General features: G+C 36.4%; 1 protein-coding gene across 15 annotated transcripts in view; it reads left to right on the plus strand.

The window, feature by feature from the left end:
• CDC42BPA (CDC42 binding protein kinase alpha) overlaps positions 1–21,762 on the plus strand; it is a 338,602-nt gene that overhangs the window by 274,649 nt on the left and 42,191 nt on the right. For 5 of the 15 annotated variants that reach the window (XM_047703770.1, XM_047703777.1, XM_047703772.1 and 2 more), the window contains 2 exons: positions 12,372–12,476; positions 16,228–16,311. The exons of 2 other annotated variants lie outside the window; for them this stretch is intronic. In XM_047703770.1, the coding sequence (XP_047559726.1) occupies positions 12,372–12,476; positions 16,228–16,311 (189 nt within the window). Of the gene's footprint in view, positions 1–5,402; positions 5,442–12,371; positions 12,477–16,227; positions 16,312–21,762 lie in introns of all 15 variants that reach the window. 8 more of the 15 variants (XM_047703774.1, XM_047703776.1, XM_047703782.1 and 5 more) reach the window with 3 other exon arrangements.

The raw sequence follows: 21,762 nt of genomic DNA on the forward strand, positions 1-21,762 counted from the left end.
TGGACTCAGATGCTGCCTCGACCACTTTCTGGGTGTATGGTTGGGAGCGAGCTCCCTAACCTTTCCATTAGGTGAGCCCCAGTTTGCTCATCAGAAGAGCGAGGATAATAGTAATAGTGGTACTGCCCCAGAGGTTGTGTGCGAATTTAAAGAAACAAGGTGTGTAGAGCCCTCAGTAACACTGGTTATTGTTTCCTTATTCGTAATAGGCTGTTCGCCTCCCTTCCTGCATTCCCTTTAGCTTTCTTTCTTGTCCAGGAATCCAGTGTGGCTTAAATGTTTCCTTGGCCTTCTGCTCACCTTCCACCCCCCACCAGTCCGAGTCAGTGTTCTCCCCGCTTGTCCAGCCACAGGATCGCTGCACAGTGAGGCTTGCATGTCAGGGAGAAGGCCAGAGTAAACTCCCGTTTAAAAAAAAAAAATTGCTTGTATCCTTCGTATTTTACGGTATAAACCTCTCTTTATAGTTGATGATTATGACTGCTCTTCCCAGAGTTATTATTCATTTCGTTCTCAAAGCTGGAGTCGAGTGATGTTTTGAAAAATGGTATTTGATCCTCGGCATGCTTGCGTTCGGTATCCAGGATGCTTAGTGTGAAACCCCACTTCTGGTACTTCCTTTCTGTTCGGCACTTGGAAGCTTAAGGAATAGAATCAACCTTGATTGTTCTTTGCGCCAAAACTAGTTAAGAGTGTTGAGCAAGACTGCCCCCCAGCCCCGTAGTAAGTGGATTGTAACCCTTAAATAATGCATACAACGCATCCTCCGGTCATTCTTTCTCATTTCAATTTCCAAGAAATAGATGACATTGAAGACCTAAAATTTGAATTGCAGCAGGAACTTGTAGGTTTAGTAAGGGGTAAAGCCAGAATTCAGCCAGATAGCAGAAAGTTTCATTTCTTGCCCATCTGCTCCCTGTGGCCTAGTGACCTCATACTGCCCTCTGATTCTCTAGAACCATACCACCAGCACATCCCCTCCTCCAAAATGATGCTTTACTTTTTTCCTTAAACCTCTTTATGGGCCTATTAACACAATAATTCTTTTTACATGAAATAATACCCAGAATCACTCTCCCACCTCCAGTTTTTCCTCAGTGTGTTTTGCTTGTTAGTTCAAAATTTAAGTGAATACCAGAATTTCTAGCAGTATGGGAATACATTTGGAGCTGTAAGCTTCCCTGTTAAGTTGCGTGGTTTAGACAACTTTCTGGTGAGTCAAGTTTCCAGCAAAAGCAGCCTTGACAGGAGAGCAATGTATGCGACCCAGGTCCTTCCTCCCCCCTCACCCCCAACTCAGGTGAAGCAGAAGATGGTCTCAGCACCTTGCTTCTGTAATTCAGGACAACTCGGGTAGCTGGGCTTTTCTCCATGTAGAATCATAGGCTTCTGACAGAGAAAAGAACCACAGAAAATATTCAGTCCAGTGCTTGTAACTGGTTGGTCACAGCATTCTCCCAGTAGTGGATTATTTACTCCCCCATTAGTAAAGCTTTAGGATTCTATCTTTGTAGGAATAGAGAAGGGTTCACAACAGGGTTATGGATGATATTGTTTAGGGCAGATAAGGGGGGGGTTTAGTTCATGGTAAACTGACGTCACTCTGACCACTTTATGTCTTGGATCAGGCATTTCCCGGTGCGGTGAGACACCAGTGATGGCAATGAAATGGACTTCAGGGTCCTTCTGCTGTGGAAATCATTTCCTCTTGACCTTGTCTTTTCTTGAAGCCCCATACACCCAGTCCTAGGCTACCTGGGGGGTGACTCCATGTTAAGCCACCCCCAAACAGGGTGAGGGGCAGGCGGAGTCAGCAGCTTGGGCTCTTCCCCATCTGTTCCCTGCATCCCAGTGGCCGGAAGTCTGGGGATGGTCAGACCGGCTTGCAAACTTTCCATCCTGTTCTGGTCATTTTCTTCTTTTTGGCTGAGCCCCCAAAATACTTGGCTTGACTGTTTTAAAGGTCATACTAATTATAGTCCTATAAGTGAACTACTTGTTCTTTATATTTGGTAAACATATTGTCATTTATAAATCAATGCCAGGTATGTTTTGAGTTTTATTTAAATTATAATTCTACGCTCTGCTCATATGGGCCAAATTCACAAAAAATGGGAATTGCCCTCTCACCTGGCAAATGAGAGTATGCCAGCTTGCTTTCTGGAGGCCGTCTTACTCTGGTGTACTGAGGAGAGAGTAAACCAAGGAATTAAAGGTGTAGAATGAAAAGTTCAGACATGAAGGAATAGAGTTAGTCCCAATAGTCCCAACTGTCTGGTCCTCCTAACACTGTTCTCTTATATCCTGGCATATGACAAGAAGCAAGTATCTGAGAGTATTGGCAGGCCAAGTTCTACTCCTTGTTTGGCTCTGTAATAAAATCTTGCCAACATGTCCTAAAATATTTAATTTCATTCCTGGCTCCTAGCTTCCTTCTCTCATCTCTTGCTTTTAGCATCATTGCCCCCCCAGCTTCTTTAATAATCTGTCATAACCCATCACGGAAATCTGAGGTATGACAGCATTGTGTAGCTGTATCTGGGGAAAGTTGATCAGACGGGAGAATCAATGGAAAATAGAATTTTAAAATATACATTATGAAGATCTTTTAATCCTGTGACCCAGACGAAGCCTAGATCCTTCTGAGAAATTGTGGCATTCCTGATATTACCTCTTTCCTTTTTTTTTTTTTTTTTAAGATTTTATTTATTTATTTGACAGAGCATACAAGGACGGGGAGCAGCAGGCAGAGGGAGAAGGGGAAGCAGACTCCCTCAGACCAGAGAGCCGGATTAGGGGCTTGATTCCCGCACTTTGGGATCATGACCTGAGCTGAAGCCATACACTTAACCAACTGAACCACCCAGGCGCCCCCTGATGTTTCCTCTTTCAGTTCTTTTTTTTTTTTTTTAAATCTTCCATCCACATATTAAATACAACCCAAACTAAAACTCTTCCATTTCAGAAGATTGTAATATGCAGTCCTTCCCTAATTTAGGCATCATTATGTATTATTTTATATATACAATATGTTTTTTATAGTATATTATATATCCTAACATATTTAGACAATCTAGAGAGAAAGAACCATGACTATCTAGTCTTTTACTCTTCAGTATCTTACTTTAAAAGACCTTTGGAATTCATTAACTGAATCTTAAAATCTATTTGCCAGATTATTTAAGATAAATTACTTCTTTTGGTTTCTGCTTATGTGCTTACTTCCATAATCAACCAGAAATTTATAGTGGCAGTTTTACACCAGATATAAAATGCACAGTTTCAATGGTAAACGAAGACAGCATACTGCTTTCTAGCATATGCTGGAAGACCACTTTCACTGTTAGTAGAACACTGTGCTTGTGAGAGTGTGTATAAGAGAAAGTGTGTGTAGTGTGTGTTCCTCCAATTGTATTATCAGGAAATAGTCTAATTTCCCCTTCTCTATTGAAAATATAAATATCGCTGTCTGACTTCCAGGTAGACCCTTTAGGAAGAACATTATTCCTATGGTAATTTCATACCATTATTAGCTTTATATAGTGCCAGCCTGGACACTGTTGTCCTTCATATGCAGGGCTGGTTTTGAGAGACATGTTGACTTGTTTTTAGCATAGTGGCAATATAGTTACTTTGAGCTACTCCTGCCTCTCTTCATGGTTTCAGCACACTCCCGACTCTGGTCTAGAAGTGTAGGGATACCCAAAAAGTAAAGATATCCCTGTTTTAAACATCTCAGCACTTTCTACACTTTGTAGTTTGCACAGTGCTTGCTGCTAGGATAAATCCAATATAGAAGTAGGCCTAGAAATGCTTCTCTTGCTGTTAGAAAACAAATATATAGTTAGACTGCGCCGGGTAGAAAGCGACGAATGCCATTAAGAAATAATTAGGTATAAAGTATTGTAGAATGTCAGAAGGATTCGTTCAGTATTTATGAAGGATTTTTACATCTACAGGCTTTATGATAAGCATGTTGCAGATCCTCAAGGATCTGAATCTGATGGAAAAAACACACATGTAAATAAATAATTGTAACACAATTGGGAGAAGCACGATGATAAGAGGTACAGACTGTCTGTCATGGAGTGTAAAGGAGAGTTACCTGGCCATCCTGGAAGGCTGTAGAAAGGCTTTCTGAGAGAACTGAGTGCTGAGCAGGTCCTCGTGGAGGGACAGGTATGGCCCACAGAGTGAGAGGAGCTGAGGAAGACGGGTGTGTGCTAGGCAGGCAGCCTGTGGTTAGGGAGGGGAGTTCTGCTTAAAGCAATAGGAAGGACTGGATGAAAACACAAAAACTTCCTTAGGAACCTGTAGGCCTTCTAATCCTGGTTTGCTGTTAGCTCTTTGGGACACTGTATTCAGGTCGTCCGCCTTCCGAGGCTCCTAGAAAGAAATAAAGGTTTCTGCACACCAGTCTGGCAGAGTTGTACAGATAACACCGACCACCTGGAAGGGTGTTTCTTATCCTTCCAGTTTTCTCTGAGGTCCATAGCCCCTGTGGGTCAGTTTATAAATTCCCTCCTCTGGATCCCACTATAAATCGCCCCTGCCACTCAGCTTCCCAGAGAACTCTGCTGCTAACCTCTGTCACAGTGTTTGTGACATGATGGCCTGGTGTCTTCCCCACCAGTCTGTGAACCTGACCTCAATAGATGTTGGGATCTGTTGAATCTAGGGAATTGCCAGAGGCAGATACAGCTTACATTTATAAAATTTATAAAATTTTATAAAATTTACATTTATAAAATTCTGCTGTTCACACATCACCAGGTTCCAGACACTTGAGAGACATTTCAGTACAGTTATTACCTACTTACTGTTATTGCTGCTTTTTCCTAATTACTTAATCTTTAATGTCTGAAAGGTGAAGGTCCTTCTTGACTTGAATCTAACGTCTCATCAGGTTGGACAGTATTGTTGAAGTAACTTTTTGTTTTAATTCTTTATCAGTAGTCCTGAAGGCCTAATTTAGCTTTTGTCATTTAAAAGCCTCATCTTTGAAAACCAGAAGAATTTGGTAGGTAAAAGACTGTATTTTATTAAATGCCATCTGGCAATAAATCAGAATTATTTGGATCCTTTTTGTTCTCACGTTTTCAGTTGTTCCTCCCAACCTTTGCAGAAAAGGAACTGTCCATCGCTTGATGGAGCATTATTTTGTGGGTCACTGTTGCCTGGGGTCCTGTGAAAGCTTGACTGTCATTGCAGACCGAGTCTGAGCAACGGTTTCTTTACTGTCCTATCCTCCAGTTTTTCCCGAAAATACACGTACTTTCAGCCTATCAAAAACTGTGTCTTTACGTGTATGTGGATATACTTTGTCTGTTAACACAGTGATAGCCATCGAGAGTCGCGTGTGAGTATTTGTAACGTGTCGTATTCTCCTTTCTTTGTTGAAGCGCTCTCCGTCCTGTACTCCAGCTAGCAAAGGCAGACGTGTAAGAAACTACTGCACTGTGTGTTCCCACCCCATGCCCTCCACCCTGTTCCCTACCCTTCGTGCCTGTGGTTGCGGAACACGCTATCGTCTCCGTGGCAGACTCCCGCCCTTACTGCATGCTGTGTGCGGCTGCTCCTGCTATCGCTATGCTGCCTTTCTGCATTTTCTTTTTCTTTCTTTCTTTTTTTTTTTTTTTTGGCTTTGGCCGTAAAGCTTTAGGAATGTTCGTATAAATTTCAGTAATCAAACTCTATAAAATTATAAGATGTCTTTTTAATTTTTACTAGGGGGAAAAAAGTGATCCTAACATATGCTTTCCAAATTCATCACCTACAAAGTATAAATGAATTTCTAAATAAGAATCTGATATAAGCAGATATGTAGGTATTTCCTAGAGATTTTAATTATGTGGAAAAAAGACATTGATGATACATATTACGTAGAATTCAAAAGAATTTGGGGCAACTTACAGATCTTACTATGATTTTTAGTAAATCAGTTCTGCAAAAATCTTTGATAGATTATTTGATGTAGTTCAGAGGAAGATCCGTAAATATATTTATAGATTTGAGGCAATAATATTAATAATAAATCGTTTATACTCTAAGGTGTTTCCAAGATTTTTAAAAATATCGTGACACTGTATATATTGATAACAAGCTATAAGCAACATCCTATGCTGATGCTGGCCTAGTGTTTCTCAGTACTAAGGTGGCCAGCCACTGTCTGTATCCTGCAAGATTCCTTACATGCCCAGCATCCACCCCAACATCAATATACACAACATACACACCCCCTAGTGGAGAAGCGGGGGTTCACTGACATTGTCAGCTCTGGTTTTCACCAGCAACGTAAAATAGTAACATGAAAAAGGAACATCTGTGGTAGAGACAAGCTTTTAAACTTTCACCTGTCAGCTTCAGAACCATGGCTAATGATCAACACCTAAAATCCAGAATTCTTGAGAATTCTGGAACTTGGAAAGGGGCTAGATCGTGGAATTCTCTGGTTTGCAGAGAGCCTGGGAAGCCGTAGGCTCACTGCTTCCTGTGTTCTTATCTTTCAGATGTCAGGGTGCATTGACGCACAGTAAACGTGATGAATCCTTACTTAGCATGTTTTTCCAAACCACTGTTTAATAATGAGTAAGCAGGTCAGATACCTGTGGTTTGGCCAGTAGAACTATGACTTTAATATCTCATTGGTTAATGACGTTTCTTAAAAGATTGCTGGTTCAACTGATTTTTTTTTTATTCTTCTGATATTTAGAGAGTTAAAACCATTGGGCACTTGTATTCTGAGTGTGTGTTAAGTGTACCCTATAACCTCCAGAAAGGAAGACCAAAACTTTGTGTGCCCAATTATATTAGGGTTCAAATCATCAGCCTATGAATTGACTGACTTTTTAATAAGTTCTTTTTAATGTGGTTATAATTCAGAGAGATTTTCTTTTTTTTGGTGAAGTAGAGTTATATCTCACCTGCCTTGCAGACTTCTAGGGGCCTTGGCCTCCCAAAACACTTCTGTGAGTCTTGATAAAAGGAAAAATTTTTGATGGAAATACTGTTCAGTCTATATCTCCATTCTGTAGGATATGAATAAGCCTCATTTAACTAGAGCCTCTTGACGTATATATGTTTTTCTTAAATGCAGATGATAGGCTTGATAACCTGTTTTCCAGGCTTGCTGGAAAGCTCATTAGTTATGTACCTGACAAATTAAAAAACCACCTATGAAGAGTGGTGATGTCTCTGGTGGAGCCGAGGGAAGAATCACTGACTATTCAGCAGGCACAGAGAAACATGTCCCAGGGATAGCGAGGCGCCTGGATGGTCCTGGGAGGCGGCAGGCTGTCACAGTAGGACACAGGCGGTTACCATTCCCAATGGTGATCTTGACTCCAACAGTGACATACAGTTGTGTTATATGCTGCTTTCAAACGAGCAATAGGTAATACTTTTATAAACTTGAAATTCTTACGATTCCTACATGGCCTACAAGTGAGGTATTACTGTTCAAGGTTCACTGTGTTTTTATTTGTAGTCCGCTATGAGTTTCCATCTACATTTTGAATACTTACATTCTTTTTAAGTGTGTTACCCAGTTAGGCATGGCCTGAGAAAGATTCATTATTAATATTAATGCCTGAACGTAAGTGGTTATGGAAGGGTCCACAGTGTTTCCATTAATAGTGAGAAACATTGAATGTCTCATTTTAGGTTACTCCTTTAGAGTTTGGAAGCGAGATTATACATAGCTAACATGTAACTTAACTTTCTTTTGTTTTCTGAGAACATTTGTAAATTTTCCAGAGTAGATTTTCAAGTCGATATATTGAAAATAAGGAGAAATTTTCAGAAAGAGTAACAGGCTATATTATTTGTAATTAGTAAGATTGCACTTGCTAGTTGTAACCTCCAGTGATTTATTTATTCTTTGCTTTAGGGCAATAAAATACTAGATTCTCTGTTTTCCACATGATACGGCATTTCCATAATACTGTTTTTTTATCATAAGCTCAATTAACTAAAAAAATTATATTAGTGTACATTTGAGGTTATAAAGTGTTTCTGAGTACAAAAAAAACTGGACTACTTGCCACTTTGTTTCCAAAATATTTCTAGCTAAAGCTAAAGATAATTGATGATAATTGTATTTTTTCTGTTAACTTAGAATTTTATATTTACAAATACAAAACAACATGTTAGATGTAAGCTTTTTTAAAAACTCTAATTTGTATCAAATCTTGGTATCTTTTACTTTAAAACCAGGTTTCTTATGAGAATGTTTTGCTTATATTCAAATCTGTAATTATTTTTGGAGTAGAAAAGGCCCATGGATACACATTCAAGATGAGTTGTTTTAGTTGTTTTTATTATTTATCAGAAAACCATACTGCATAATTTGAGGATTTCACCTAAAAATCCAATCCGATCCTAGAGGGAAAGAAACTTTTCTATTTTATCGCACTAGTCTAAAAATAAATTTTGTGGATTACTCAGTAGGGAAATCCTAATAGATCCAAGAAACATTATGGGCTTTCTACATGACAGCGTTCTGCACTGTGGATAATACTGCTGATACTTACTCAGTTTTTCTTTTTCTTTTTTTTTTTTTTTTTGCCCAAAGAGTAGAGCGGTTGGTAAAAATGACATTGGGGTATAGTAGATGTTTCTAATGTCTGTTCATCAGAATAACTCCTTGAAGTAGGTTTACTTGGAAAATGAATTAGTTAACCAAAAACTAGGGAAAAATCACATTTAGGTAAATATATAATTCTTATCTTTCTCAGTGGATTGCAGTGGATTGCTTATACTGTTCAGTTAAGTGGTACTCAGTACTCAGTGGGCCAGCCACTGTCTGACCCAATATTTGTTTCCAAGAACTTCCTCCAGATACTATCAGAAGGTACTGTCCAGTTAATGTTAGCTATGTATTGTTTTTCACTATTTTCTCCTTTTTATCATTTTTCTATGATCATAAATGCAATTACTGAATTGTGATATCTCTGCTATAGATGTAGATCATGTTTGTCAACTTTTCCTGCTTCATTAATTCAAGTCATTGCTTACGTTTAGTGCTGTACAGTTTTCAAAACATAAAGAATTTAACTTCCATGGTTTAAGTATATTATTAATGATCGTATTATAACCATGATAGAAGTTCGGAAGGATGGTGGTAAAAGTTCGGAAGGTAAATATAATTGATGTGCTAATAATAAGATGCCTTGCTGCCATGTTGTATCTGAATCATTACCAATCATCAAATTAATCTTAGGCTGTCTGCAAAGTCTGGCTTGTAGTTATTGAGTATTCTGAAAATTCAGTAAAATCAATTGCTTTTTAGTGGATAGAATAAGTCCTTAGTTATAAATATATGAATAAGCATGTGATTATAGATAAAATTTGTAACATCTTGAAAAACCATGAAAAACTACTAACAGCTTGAAAAAAGCACGCTGATGGTAATTAACACTTCGAAATAGAAAATATGAAAGTGGTATTCTATTTTTCTTACTCTTCCTGTTAAATCTCTTTTGAGATATTCTTGACACTGGCAGTAATCCAGAAAGGAAATGAAATATATAAATTTATTAACCTAACAGGTAGCTTCTAATAGCTGTTAGAAGATGTGAGAAAAGGAATTTTTAGTTTAATATTCAAAACGTTATTGCCATGAGTTTTATTCATCTTTACCAAACTTTGTTCCTTGTATTTCTAAGAAACATACTTTTGAAAAATAAAGTGGTAATTTTTAAACTTTTAAACATTCATGGTTTTTTAAAAAATCAGTATCATTATAAATGGCATAGTTCAACTTTTTAAATATACTCAACACCATCTCAAAATATTACTAAAATATTTTTACTTATTTTTAATTTGTTTTAACAAAAACTACCTGATTTTGTTTAATCTCTGGAATTTATTTTAAGAACTTATAGTTCCAAAAAGCTGGTATGCTAATTTTCATTATTCTGTTTTATTAGAATTGGTAATGGAATAGTTTTTAAATCTAAGTGTTTCCTCTTTTGAATAACCAGTTTTACCTCATGCAGCTAAGAAAATCATTTAAAAATTTATGCTCATTTCTGTTTCCTTTTTTATTTATGAGTTAAAAACTTGTTAGGAGCTACAGACTTTTTATAAATGACAATAATTCTAAAGAAGGGCCAAGAGGTATGTATTTAAAGCCTCAAGAGTTCTTTAAGAGTCACTAATTTCTGTAACCAAGGATTAAACTTTGATGGTGTATTTTTTCCTTTGTTCAGTATCACACTGTCATCATGTCACAGTTTTCACAGGGTCATGAAACATGATGGTGAATGTTTGAAGGACCAGCTATGGGGTGGGAGCGGGCGGTGGGTGGATGTTTAGGGGAGATGGTTTCTGTAGTGTACAGGTCCCAGCAGGGCACGTGCTGACAAAATGCCTTAAGGCAGCGTGTTCTAATGTCTGCGTAGGAAGAGGTAATCAAACTATGTGCTTGCCTCTGGCTGGTGTATATTCACGGGGCTCAAAGAGCAGACCCAATTTCAGTTGTCAGCCAGTACTCCTGCCTTTCTCATTTTTGAGGCGTCTTTAAAGTAACTGGACTTGGAGACAGAAAGCCACGATATTAGCTGTCCAGTCTAATTCACAGCTTTATGCTTTGCACAGAAACTTCTGCTTTTACCTCTTTCGCTCAGGCTATGGGCTACATTGTGTGACAGGTCAGAAACTTAAATTTTACTAAAATGACTCCTTTTTGCATTTAACAAATCCCCTACTTGGACCTTTCCTTAAAACTTGATGAGCAACTTAACTTGATTGTATGATGTCATTTTAGGTTCTTACTAGTGTAAAATGCATCAGGACTGCTTTGCTTATCAATTCCATTTTAACAACCCCTTGCCCATGGATTCTTATTCAGTTGGCAATTTATGTAATGGTATGGAAGCTTAGAAGGAGGAGATTTCTAGAAAGTAGGATCTTTCTGCCCAGTCTCCAAACCAGATTTCTATTCCAGATTAATAATTTAAAAGAAGTACCTTCTCCATGACTGCCCTGCATAAAATTGTGAACTAGGCAAAACTTGTCTTAGAGGCTCATCATCTTTCTTTCACTCTCCTGTTCCTGGTCAGAGTTCCCTGTCAGGAAAAGAGATCATGTAACTCATTCTCAGTGACCGTTAAGTTCCTTTGAGTACCTTTACTGTAGAGATGCCTCTGGTACCACAAAAAGAAGACTGGATTTGAAGTCAAGGAGTGGGATTCAGGCCTGGTTCTCCCACTTCATAAGCTGTATTCATTTTATGAAATCAGTCACATTGCACACTTCAGAGCTGACATACAGCTAGTATGCTTCAGCTCAAGTGTTCCAGTTTTTAAAATATTCAAATACCTTCCTAGCTGATGGTACATGGCTGCTGCTCCAAGTTCCTTAGATGTCCTCCTGGAGACCCTTCTCCCCACTTCTCCTAAGCACAGTAACTAAAGGTTTAAGGCCTTGTTGGAAGCCATGTGAGTCATCACCACCAAATCCTTGCCTTGTGGTTTGCCACAAAACCTGCCTGTGCCCAGCAGAGGACTCCTACAGGGTTAGCCAGCCCACTAGCCAGTCCCTACAAGAGTAACCATAATAATAGTAAAGGAAAAGAAAAAAAAATGTTTTAAGTACCTACTTAAAATCCTTAAGCTGATTGTTCTTCTTATTGAATAGTAACTTCTGATCTAAGCATTGTTCTTGCCATACAATACAGCTGAAACAAATTCCCCAATCTCTTTTCGAAATTGCTTTCATTGCCTTTCATTTCAAAAATGCAATCCTGATAATTTTGAAAATTGCCAAGCTGAATATATCATCGATCAGTATGCTCTCCATAAGATCTTTAATGCTAAATTTTAACGCCAAGCATTTTGAGTTTCTAAAAATACTTGGTTGAAAGGATGCAGCTGAATATAAGTGCTGGTATTTCTACTGCTGCGGAACAAAAAGGCAGTGTTGCCCCAGCCAACACAAAGCGGACAAGTTAGTTTCTTTTACTTTGAAGTAATGCGTGGTAGATGACCAAATTTCCTTCTTATGAAGGACAAAATTATCTCTAACCTGCAGCACACACTCTGTTAAGTACTCGGCACTTAATTCACACATATGATTACGTTTGTGGAATGCAAGCCAAGAACGTGTAGTAGAGACAGTGCTCGAAGTCAGAGACTGTCAGTGAAGATGGGAGCATTCTGTTAACTGTTGTCTTTATCTTTGTTTACATTAAAGCTCGTGGTTATACTTTTGTGTAATGACACATCCCGAAGGTGAATTTCAAACTGAAGTTTGCTTTCCTCTTCTCAAGGAATGTTATCATGATCATGCCTTACAGAAGTTTGCTAAGAGCTGCACATTGTTTGAAAGTGATTTCTTGGGTTTTTGTTTTTCCCAACTTATCTTCCTAGACCGATCCCGTTGAGAGCACATATGTACGGAATCCGAACGTCAAGGTTAACATCCAGTCAAGGTCCACATCTCCTTCCACTTCTAGTGAAGCTGAGCCAGTTAAGGTGCCTCATTGGAGCAGTCTTGCTCCCCAGCTGTTCACTTGTGTCAGGAAAGAGGGAATCACAAAAATTCTTCTTTTAATCAAATATATTATGTAATGTCACAATATATTGGAGATCATTGCATTTGGCTGGTAATGTAAATAGGACTCTAAAACCAAAATTGAAAGATGCCCCCTCCAGATTCAACCTAAAATAGACAAATACTTATTTACTTATAAAGGTAGTCTTTATTTTAAGTAGAGTACTATGTGGAACAGAAAGAAGGGTTATCTCACTTTTGGAATTGTCGGATATAAACTTGGTAGGCACCTGGCTGTGTCAGGTGCCATTCTCAGTAAATCTAGTAAGACCTATACAACTGTTACTTCGGAAATACAGCTTAAAATGAAAATTGCCACTGCTGGCCACTGAATACTTTATTCTAACTGCTCAGTCAGCAAGAGGCATTCAACTGTGTCATGTCTTTTAATAGTACAAAAACAGTGTTGTTTTGTACCTCCTGTTAGTCACCGGTTTCAAACAGCCAGTCGGCCAGTTTTCTCAGCAGAGGTCGTTTCCTCAACAAGCAGAAGGGTGTGTGTCATGCCTCAGGGAAGCCCTCCTGCCTCAAGATGCAATTCAGATTCTTCACTCAGCTCGCAGTTCTGACATAGCCCCTTTGTTTCCTGTATTATCTCTAGAGCTGTGTCTCGTGTTCTAAGAGAAGCAGTTAGTCCACTTTGGAAAGCTGTCTGAAGTGAAGTGTGATTTGTAGTTAGATTCTGACTTGATTTTTTACAACCCTGTGACAGACTACCTCAGACTAGTTAAGTTGATGAGTCTCTGCTTTTTTTTATCATTGTTTTAATATTTCAAGTTTATACATGTTTAATGCTGAAATATCTCACGCATACAGAGGTTAATAAACATGCATGTAACTCACCCACAGATTTAACAGATGTGAACATTTTGCCCTGTCCTTTTCAAATTTGTTTTCAGAGAGAGAATATTTCAGAGAGTTGGAACACCCTTTCCTATACCATTCCCCTCTCTCCTTTCTCAGACATATCTAAAAACCCTGAAACTGATGTGCATCTTCTTCCTTGGTTTTACATTTCACTTCATTTCTATTCATAAACAATATACAAAAATGTTTGTTTTACATTTGTTTTACACAAACATAAATCTTCATTTCTTTCATTATGCTTTTGAGCTTTACTCATGTAGATACATGTCCCTTTAGTTGATTCATTATAACTTATGTAATATTTCATTATATGACTATACCACAACCATTTATGTATTCTCCTAGTGTTAGATATTTAGGTTATTTTCAATTTTTCTTATTACAATCAGTGCTGAAGTGAACATCCTAGTATCTCCTTTTGCAGATATGCGGTTTGTTTAGCGTAAATACTGGGAAGCTGAATTATTGGGTTGCGTGGTGTATGCATTTTCAACTTTAACTAGATTTTGCCAAATTATTTTCTACAGTGGTTGGACCAATTTTCACTCCCACCAGCAATATGTGAGAGTTCCCCATTTTCCCACATCTTCACCAATCCTTGGTACTGTCAGACATTAACTTTAGCCAATTTGATGGGTATGGAGTGGCATTTTTGTTTTTAATTTGCATTTCTTTGATCTCAGGTATTAATTCAGCATCTTTTTATGTTTATTGAGCACTGGTGGTTTGCCTGTTTATGTCTTTTGTCTGTTGTTCTATTGAATTATTTTTCCTATTTTTGTAAGTGTTCTTTATGTAATCTGGATACTAATCCTTAGCTGGCTATATGCACTGCAAATATTTTCTTCCAGTCTGTGCTTATTTTAAAATTTTATTTGGTGTCTTTTGGTCTTGCAACAGTGTTTATTTTGAAGTAGGCTTATATATATCAGTCATTTCCTTTATGACTTGTGTTTTTCATGTCTTTCTAAAGCAGTTCTTCCCTATGCATATGCAGCATTTATAAATTTTCTTCCATACTTTTTTCTAAAAGTTTAAAATTTTTTATTTTATATGTTTAGGATCTTAAACTGAAATTTATTGTTACATATTATATGAAATGGGGTTCTAAATCTATTTTTCTCATATGAACAACCAACTCTACTATATTTCCCCCATTGATCTGTAAGATACTCTCTGCTTTGTGTATATGGGTCTGTTTGGGGATTCTTTATTCTCTTCAGTTCTTTTTGTCTATTCCTGCATCAGTATCACATTGTCTTAATTATTATAACCTTAAAATAATTCACCTAGTATAATCAGCCACTCCCACCCACCTTTTTCTTTTTCTCTTTTTGACCCTTTAGTTTTACATATGACTTTTAGAATCAGTTTGTCAGGTTCCATGTAGGACTTTTGATTGAAATTGAATTGAATTTATAGATTTATCTGAGAAAAATTGACATCTTTGTGAATGGCTCTTTCCACCTATGAACATGTATACATATCATACATATCATGTATACATATACATATTATGAATTTACTTCATATTGCTTGTTACATTTGTTCCTAGGTACCTTAAAGTTTTTATTGCTACAGGGAATGGAATCTTTTCCAAATATATATTCTTATGGTCTTCATGAACCCTCCTGAGCTTGTGTCCAACAACCTTACTTCACTCCTTTTTTTCTAAACCTTTCTTGGGCTTTCTTTGTAAATTATAATGTCAGTTTTGTTTCCTATTGATTGTTTTTTTATTAACTTTTATGTAGCTTTTCAGTGTTCTTCTTTTGTCTCTCATGTTCACCTTTCTAAACATTAATTTATAAATTGTGTTCAAAACGTTTTCAAGCTATTTAAAGGTAAATTTAAATTAGAACTAAACTCACGAGCAGAAAACTCTGAGAAGCTCAATTCATTTCCATTTTAAGGTTATAGGGCATATAAAATACTCTGTTTATGTAGTAACAAAAGCAATGAGAGATCATCTATTTTTCTCTTAATATATTAGACTATTCTATAACTTTATTCAAAGCTAGCTTTTTCCTCTTGTTTGCTTGCTTAGCATCCTAAAATGAAGTAATTCTTTGTGCCTTTTTAAAATACTTTGCTAATTAAGTTCTGTTTCTTTTCCAGTAAAATCGGTGTTTCCTTCCATTGAAAGGAATATCTTACATTAATATCATCTAAAGATATGTCTTTTAACTTTTAAATTTGTATGTTAAGCCCTGAATTCCAATAATACTAAATTGTCTAACTCCATTCTTTGGAAATTGATTTCTGCACAAAATCCCACTAATCAATCTCTCTCTTTTCTCTCTTTCTTTCTACATACACACACAAACACACACAAATCTACTGAACTGTGTTCTATATATGTAACATGCATTCTGTATATAGAAGTTAGAAGTTAAAAGAATCTTTAAATATTTTGATTATAAATCCTGCTTTTAAAAAAATACTTTTTTTTTTAGATACTTTTAAGAATGTGGCATTTTCAGATGAACTTGAAAATTAATATCCTCATTTTTATTTGGGCTATATGCTGTGTTTTGTTTTCTTCTGTGGATTCTCTTTTCTGAATCATTTCTTTTTAAATTTCCAGACAAATTTTTTTTTTGCTACTTGAACAACTATTTCATTTGTAGACATTTCAGGCTGAAATTTAAATTATCAACACTATGAGAAATTTAGCTTCATTGAGATATTTTTTGCCTTATTGATGTCTTGCTTGGCTTTATTTACTTTGACTTATTTTTGGTTATGTTTGAAATAGATGGAGTGTTTCATGACATTTATTTCCTTTTTTGCTCCTGGATTCAGACTGTAGACAGTACTCCTCCTCCAGTTCACACACCAACCTTAAGGAAAAAGGCATGTCCTGGTTCAACTGGCTTTCCAGCTAAGGTACTCAATCTTAGATATAAGCATGATGTGTTCTGGAAAAAAAAAAAAACCACGAATAGTGGTTTTCTTCTGCTGGTTATATTTGCTGTGGTTTTTACTATTGGTTTCCTCAAAATTGCAAACATAAAAGCTTGGAATGAAAGTAAATCTTATATGACTGGAAATAACCCTGCTAAGAAAGGTAGGAAGAGTGATGTAAAGTTTGTTTTGTTTTTCTTCCATCTTTTGTCTATTTTTTAGTAATAATTTTAATCTACAAATTATAAAAATTGAACATGGAAGGGCTTTGCTGAAGTGCATAGTTTGGTTTGGTCGGTTTTATTTATTAGTGGAAAAGCCTGACAAGTTGGAAGTTTTCTGCCTTTTCTTTTTTTATGATTTCTGAGCTTTTGAAAGATTACTGTTTTTAATGTATATTCTCCTTTTGCTTTATGCACTTAAAGTTTTTTCAGATCAGTTTTGGACACTAACAAATTGAAGGAGAAATAAAATCACTGATAAACCAATTTTTTCAAAATTCCAAACAATTTTTCGTTACTAATTGTTCCCATTTTAAAATATAAAACACAGAATACATAGTAGTGAAGGAAGGTGCAACTTGAATAGACCATAAGGACAGCATTAGCATGCACTCAAATGCATGTTGGATTCAAGAGAAAGACTACAGACCTGCAAAATTCAAAAGAATGCTAGGTTTTTGTTTTGCTAGTTCTTTGGGGTTATACTCTTATATTTATATCTACAGGAAAATAGCCTTAACATCATTCTTGAAGTATTTACATAAATATTTATGGGATTAAACATTTTAAAAGACCTCTAAATTATCAATCAAAAAGTAATATAAAGAACAGCATCATAATTGTATCTACAATTTACTGAATAGGACTATGCTTCAGACATTATCTATCTACTATATTATTATTTCTCTCACTATTATTTCTATCTGTGTCTAAAAGTTTCTAATTCAATTCTTACTACAGTGTTTGAAGGTATCTAATATGTCTCCATAAAGCAGAAAACTAAGGCTTAGAGAAATTAACTTTCCAAATGTCACACAAATAGTAAGCTACAGGGTCAGTATTTGCATGGAGATCTGCACATTTCTAAGTATTTCTTTTAAACAATATCTACTATTAATGTTAGATATGCAGTTAACAAACACATAGTTATACCATAATTTGAGAAGGTTTGGGGTTCTAGAAGACGCAGATTGGCATTACTTATCTGGCATAGTTAGTTCATGTAGGTAGTAAAATAAATGGAAATTTCCAATGAATAGAAATTATTGCTTCTATACTTGCTGTCTTTTTTGTGGTCTCCTTGTTTCCATCTTCCTAAATTCAGTGTTTTGAAGTCTGCTATTGTAAGGAGTAGTGCTTAGAGGATGCATTGTAAAGAAGTTGAGGCCACTCAGAAGAATCTAAGATTGAAGTTGACAAACTACTGAGAAAGAGAAACATTTAGTGAAAAATTCAGGTGAATTATTTTTTCATTCTATTCAACATAACTATCACTGAAGTGTTGATTATGGTAGAACATGAAGATTTAGTTGCTTATCTCAAGCTCCTACAGTGAAATTCTAGAAACTGGAAAACAAATGTTCTCCCTTCCCAGAACAGAAAGCCTGGATAAACTGCAGAGTAAGAGGTTGGTGGATCTGAAAAGCTAATAAAAATTACAGAAGTATAACTGGCATAGAAGAAAAACAAGCTGAATAATCTAGGCTACATAAAGCAAAATTCTGAGGCCAGAATATGAATTTAAAATAGGCACAATAAGTATCTGAATGAAACTTTTTTTTTAAAGGAAGTATATTGGTCACATGGAGTGGCATAAGGCATCTAGGAGGAAAAATAATTTGCAAGTGCTCATGTGAAAATATAACTGCTGGAATAAAGAACTCAGCAGATGGCTTTAACAGGATGAGCAAACTAGATGTAGGAGAAGAACAAGTTATTGGGGTGGAAGATGACGTGGATGATACAACACATGACAGAAATAGTTTCAGTATCTCTGTAGTAGGACTTGGAAGGGGAGAGAAAAAAATAGAAGCACTTGAAGAAATAATCCCTTAACATTTCCCAGTAATTAAAGATGAAAAACCTCATTGAAATACATCATTATGTGCTAAAGAGAATAATTTTTAAAAATTTACACTTAGACACATTATAGTAAAATTTAAGGATATATCCTAGATTAAGAGAAAATCCTAAAAACTTTCAGACAAAGTTATCTGTAAAGAAAAATTAAATTAGTATCAGACTTCTCAACAACACTAAATGCAAGAAAACAAGATTAATGTTCAAAGTGTTGAAGAAAAAGAACTTTGAACCTTAAAATTTTAACTCAGCTGTAATATCACTTAATTGTGAGAGTAAGTTAGAAATATTTTCATGTATACAAGAACTTAATAAATTTATTATTTTAAAAACTTATCTGAAAATACTCTTTTATACACTAAGAACATACTATCAGGAAGGGAAATTAAGATAATAGCCCCATTTATAGTTGCATCAAAAAGAATAAAACACCTAGGAATAAATTTAATCAAGGAGATAGAAGATCTGTTCACTGAAATCTGTAAGACATTGATGAAAGAAACTAAAGAAATGTATTATTATATGTTCACAGATTGGAAGAATTAATATAATTAAAATGTCTATACTACATGAAGCGATCTATAGATTCAGGGCAGTCCCTGTTAAAATTCCAGCAGCATTCTTCACAGAAATAGAAAAAACAGTGCTAAAATTTGTATGGAACCACAAAAATCCCCTCAAATAGCCAAAGCAGTCTTCAGAAAGAAAAATGTGGAGGCATCACATTTCCTGATTTCAAACTGTATTACAGAGCTATAGTAACCAAAACAGTCTGGTACTGGCAAAAAAAACAGACATATAGATCACTAGAACAGAAAAGAGAAGCCAGAAATAAATATGATGTATCTGTTCAATAAACACATGTGATCAATTAATTTATGACAAAGGCATAAAAAATATACAACAGGGAAAGTATAGTCCCTTCAATAAATGGCACTGGGAAAACTGGGTATCCACATTCAAAAGAATGAAACTGGACCACTGTCTCACACCATACACAAAAATCAACTCAAAACAGATTGAAAACTTGAACTTAAGATCTGAAACCATAAAACTCCTAGAAGTAAATGGTGGGTAGTCTTGACATTGGTCTTAGGAATGACTTTTCGGATTTGATATCAAAAGCAAAGACAATGAAACAAAACAAAGATGAATAAGTGGAATTACGTCAAAGTAAAAAATTTCTGCACAGCAAAGAAAACCATTAACAGGTTGAAAAGGCAACCTATGGAATGAGAGAAAATATCTGTGAGTCATGTCTGGTAAGGCGTTAATATCCAAAATAGAGAAGAACTAATACAACTCAATAGCCCCAAAACAAGACATAAAAAACAGCCACATAATCCAATTCAAAGATGGGGAGAGGACAGAATAGACATTTTTCCAAAGAAGATATGCCAAAAAATGGCCAAAGATACATAAAATGGTGCTCACCATCATTAATCATCAGGGAAAAGCAAATCAAAACCACAATGAGATACCACCTCCTTAGAGGTGGTAGAATGGCTGCCATCCAAAAGGCAAAGAGATAACCGGGTGTTGGCGAGGATATGGAGAAAAGGGAACTCTATTGCCCTGTGAGTGGGAGTATAAATTGGTGCAGCCACTGTGGAAAACAGTGTAGAGGTTCCTCACACAACTAAAAATAAAACTACCATATGATCCAACAACTCCACTTCTGGGTGTATACCTTAAGGAAACAAAATTACTATCTCAGAGATTATATGTGCCACCGTGTCCAGTGCAGCATTATTTACATTAGTCAAGATGCGGAATAACTTGTATCCACTGACAGAGAATGGATGAAGAAAATGTGGTACGCATACACACACACACACATACACACACACAATGGACTATCATATGGCCATAAGAAAGGGGAAAATCTTGCAATTTGTGATGACATGGATGGACTTTGAGGGCATTATGTTAAATAAGAGAAAGACAAATACTATAATGATCTCACTTATATATACAATCTTAAAAATTCAAACTCGTAGAAATGGAGTATTGGTTGCTAGAGGTGGGGTTGGAAGATGAGGGAAAAGGTACACACTTCCAGTTACAAGATAAGTTCTGTGGACAAATGCAATACATGGTGACTATAGTTAACAACACCGTATTGTATATTTGAGACTTGAAACTTGCTAAGAGAGTAGATCTTAAACATTCTCCTCACAAGAAAAAAAAAATCACAACTATATGAGGTGATGGATGTTAACTTTGGTAATCATTTTGCATTATATACATGTATCAAGCCATGATGGTATATACCTTAAACTAATACATTATATGTCAGTTATATCTCAGTAAAACTTGGTGGGGGGGAATATTCTTGGAGGAAATTCTCCATCAAAAGGAGATATAAAGGATGCCTGGGTGGCTCAGTTGGTTAAGCAACTGCCTTTGGCTCAGGTCATGATCCTGGAGTCCCTGGATTGAGTCCCGCATTGGGCTCCCAGCTCCACGAGGAGTTTGCTTCTCCCTCTGATCTTCTCCCCTCTCGTGCTCTCTGTCACTGTCTCTATCTCAAATAAATAAATAGCATCTTAAAAAGAAAAAAAGGAGATAGGAAGCTATGAGACCGCTGTGAGAGACTTGGGAAATAGGGTGACTCAGTATCTCACAGCACTGTGCTATGGTCTGTAAAAACAAGCACCCTCACTCTACAAAAGTCGAAGAGAAAGGAAATACATAATCAAAGCTGTCCGGAATTAATGTAAATACAAACACAGAAGAGGTTAAATGTAAGGATCAGGTGAGATGAGCTTAAGCATTTTCTCATCTGGGGAGAAGCTGCAGAGACAGCATAGCATGGTGTAGTTATTGTGGTGGGTTCCTAGCAGGGCCTTCTAAGTTACTGTCACAAATTAGCTGTGTGAACTTGAGGAAGTTACTCTTCCTTGCTTCCATTTCCTCATCAGGAATGAGTACAATCATAGTATTCATTTCATTGGATTCTTTGGCGTTTTAAAGAACCTTAATATTTATAAACACCTTAGAGCAGTACCTTACATAGTAGTAGCATATAAATGTTTAAACAAATATTGGTAACTTGATAAGGAAAGTAAGCACAAGTCTGAATCTTAAGTTGAAAGGAATAAATAGAAGACTAGCATGTAAATTGTCATATTTGTAAGGAAATGCTATTTGTTGAATGAAGGCAGGAAAGAGAAAAGAAAGGAAAACATTGTGACCTGGTGCTCTTAGCTGCAATAAATTGCCTCAAATCCTAATGGCTTAGAAAATTTTTATTATGCTCACAGTTTCATGGGTATGAATTTGAGAAGGGCTCCAGTGGGGAGCTCTCGCAGAGGGTCTGCTGTGTGGCCGTGGTCCGCTGGGAGCCAAG

This window comes from Lutra lutra, chromosome 15, assembly GCF_902655055.1.
Source record: "Lutra lutra chromosome 15, mLutLut1.2, whole genome shotgun sequence".
NCBI classification, from domain to species: Eukaryota; Metazoa; Chordata; class Mammalia; order Carnivora; family Mustelidae; genus Lutra; species Lutra lutra.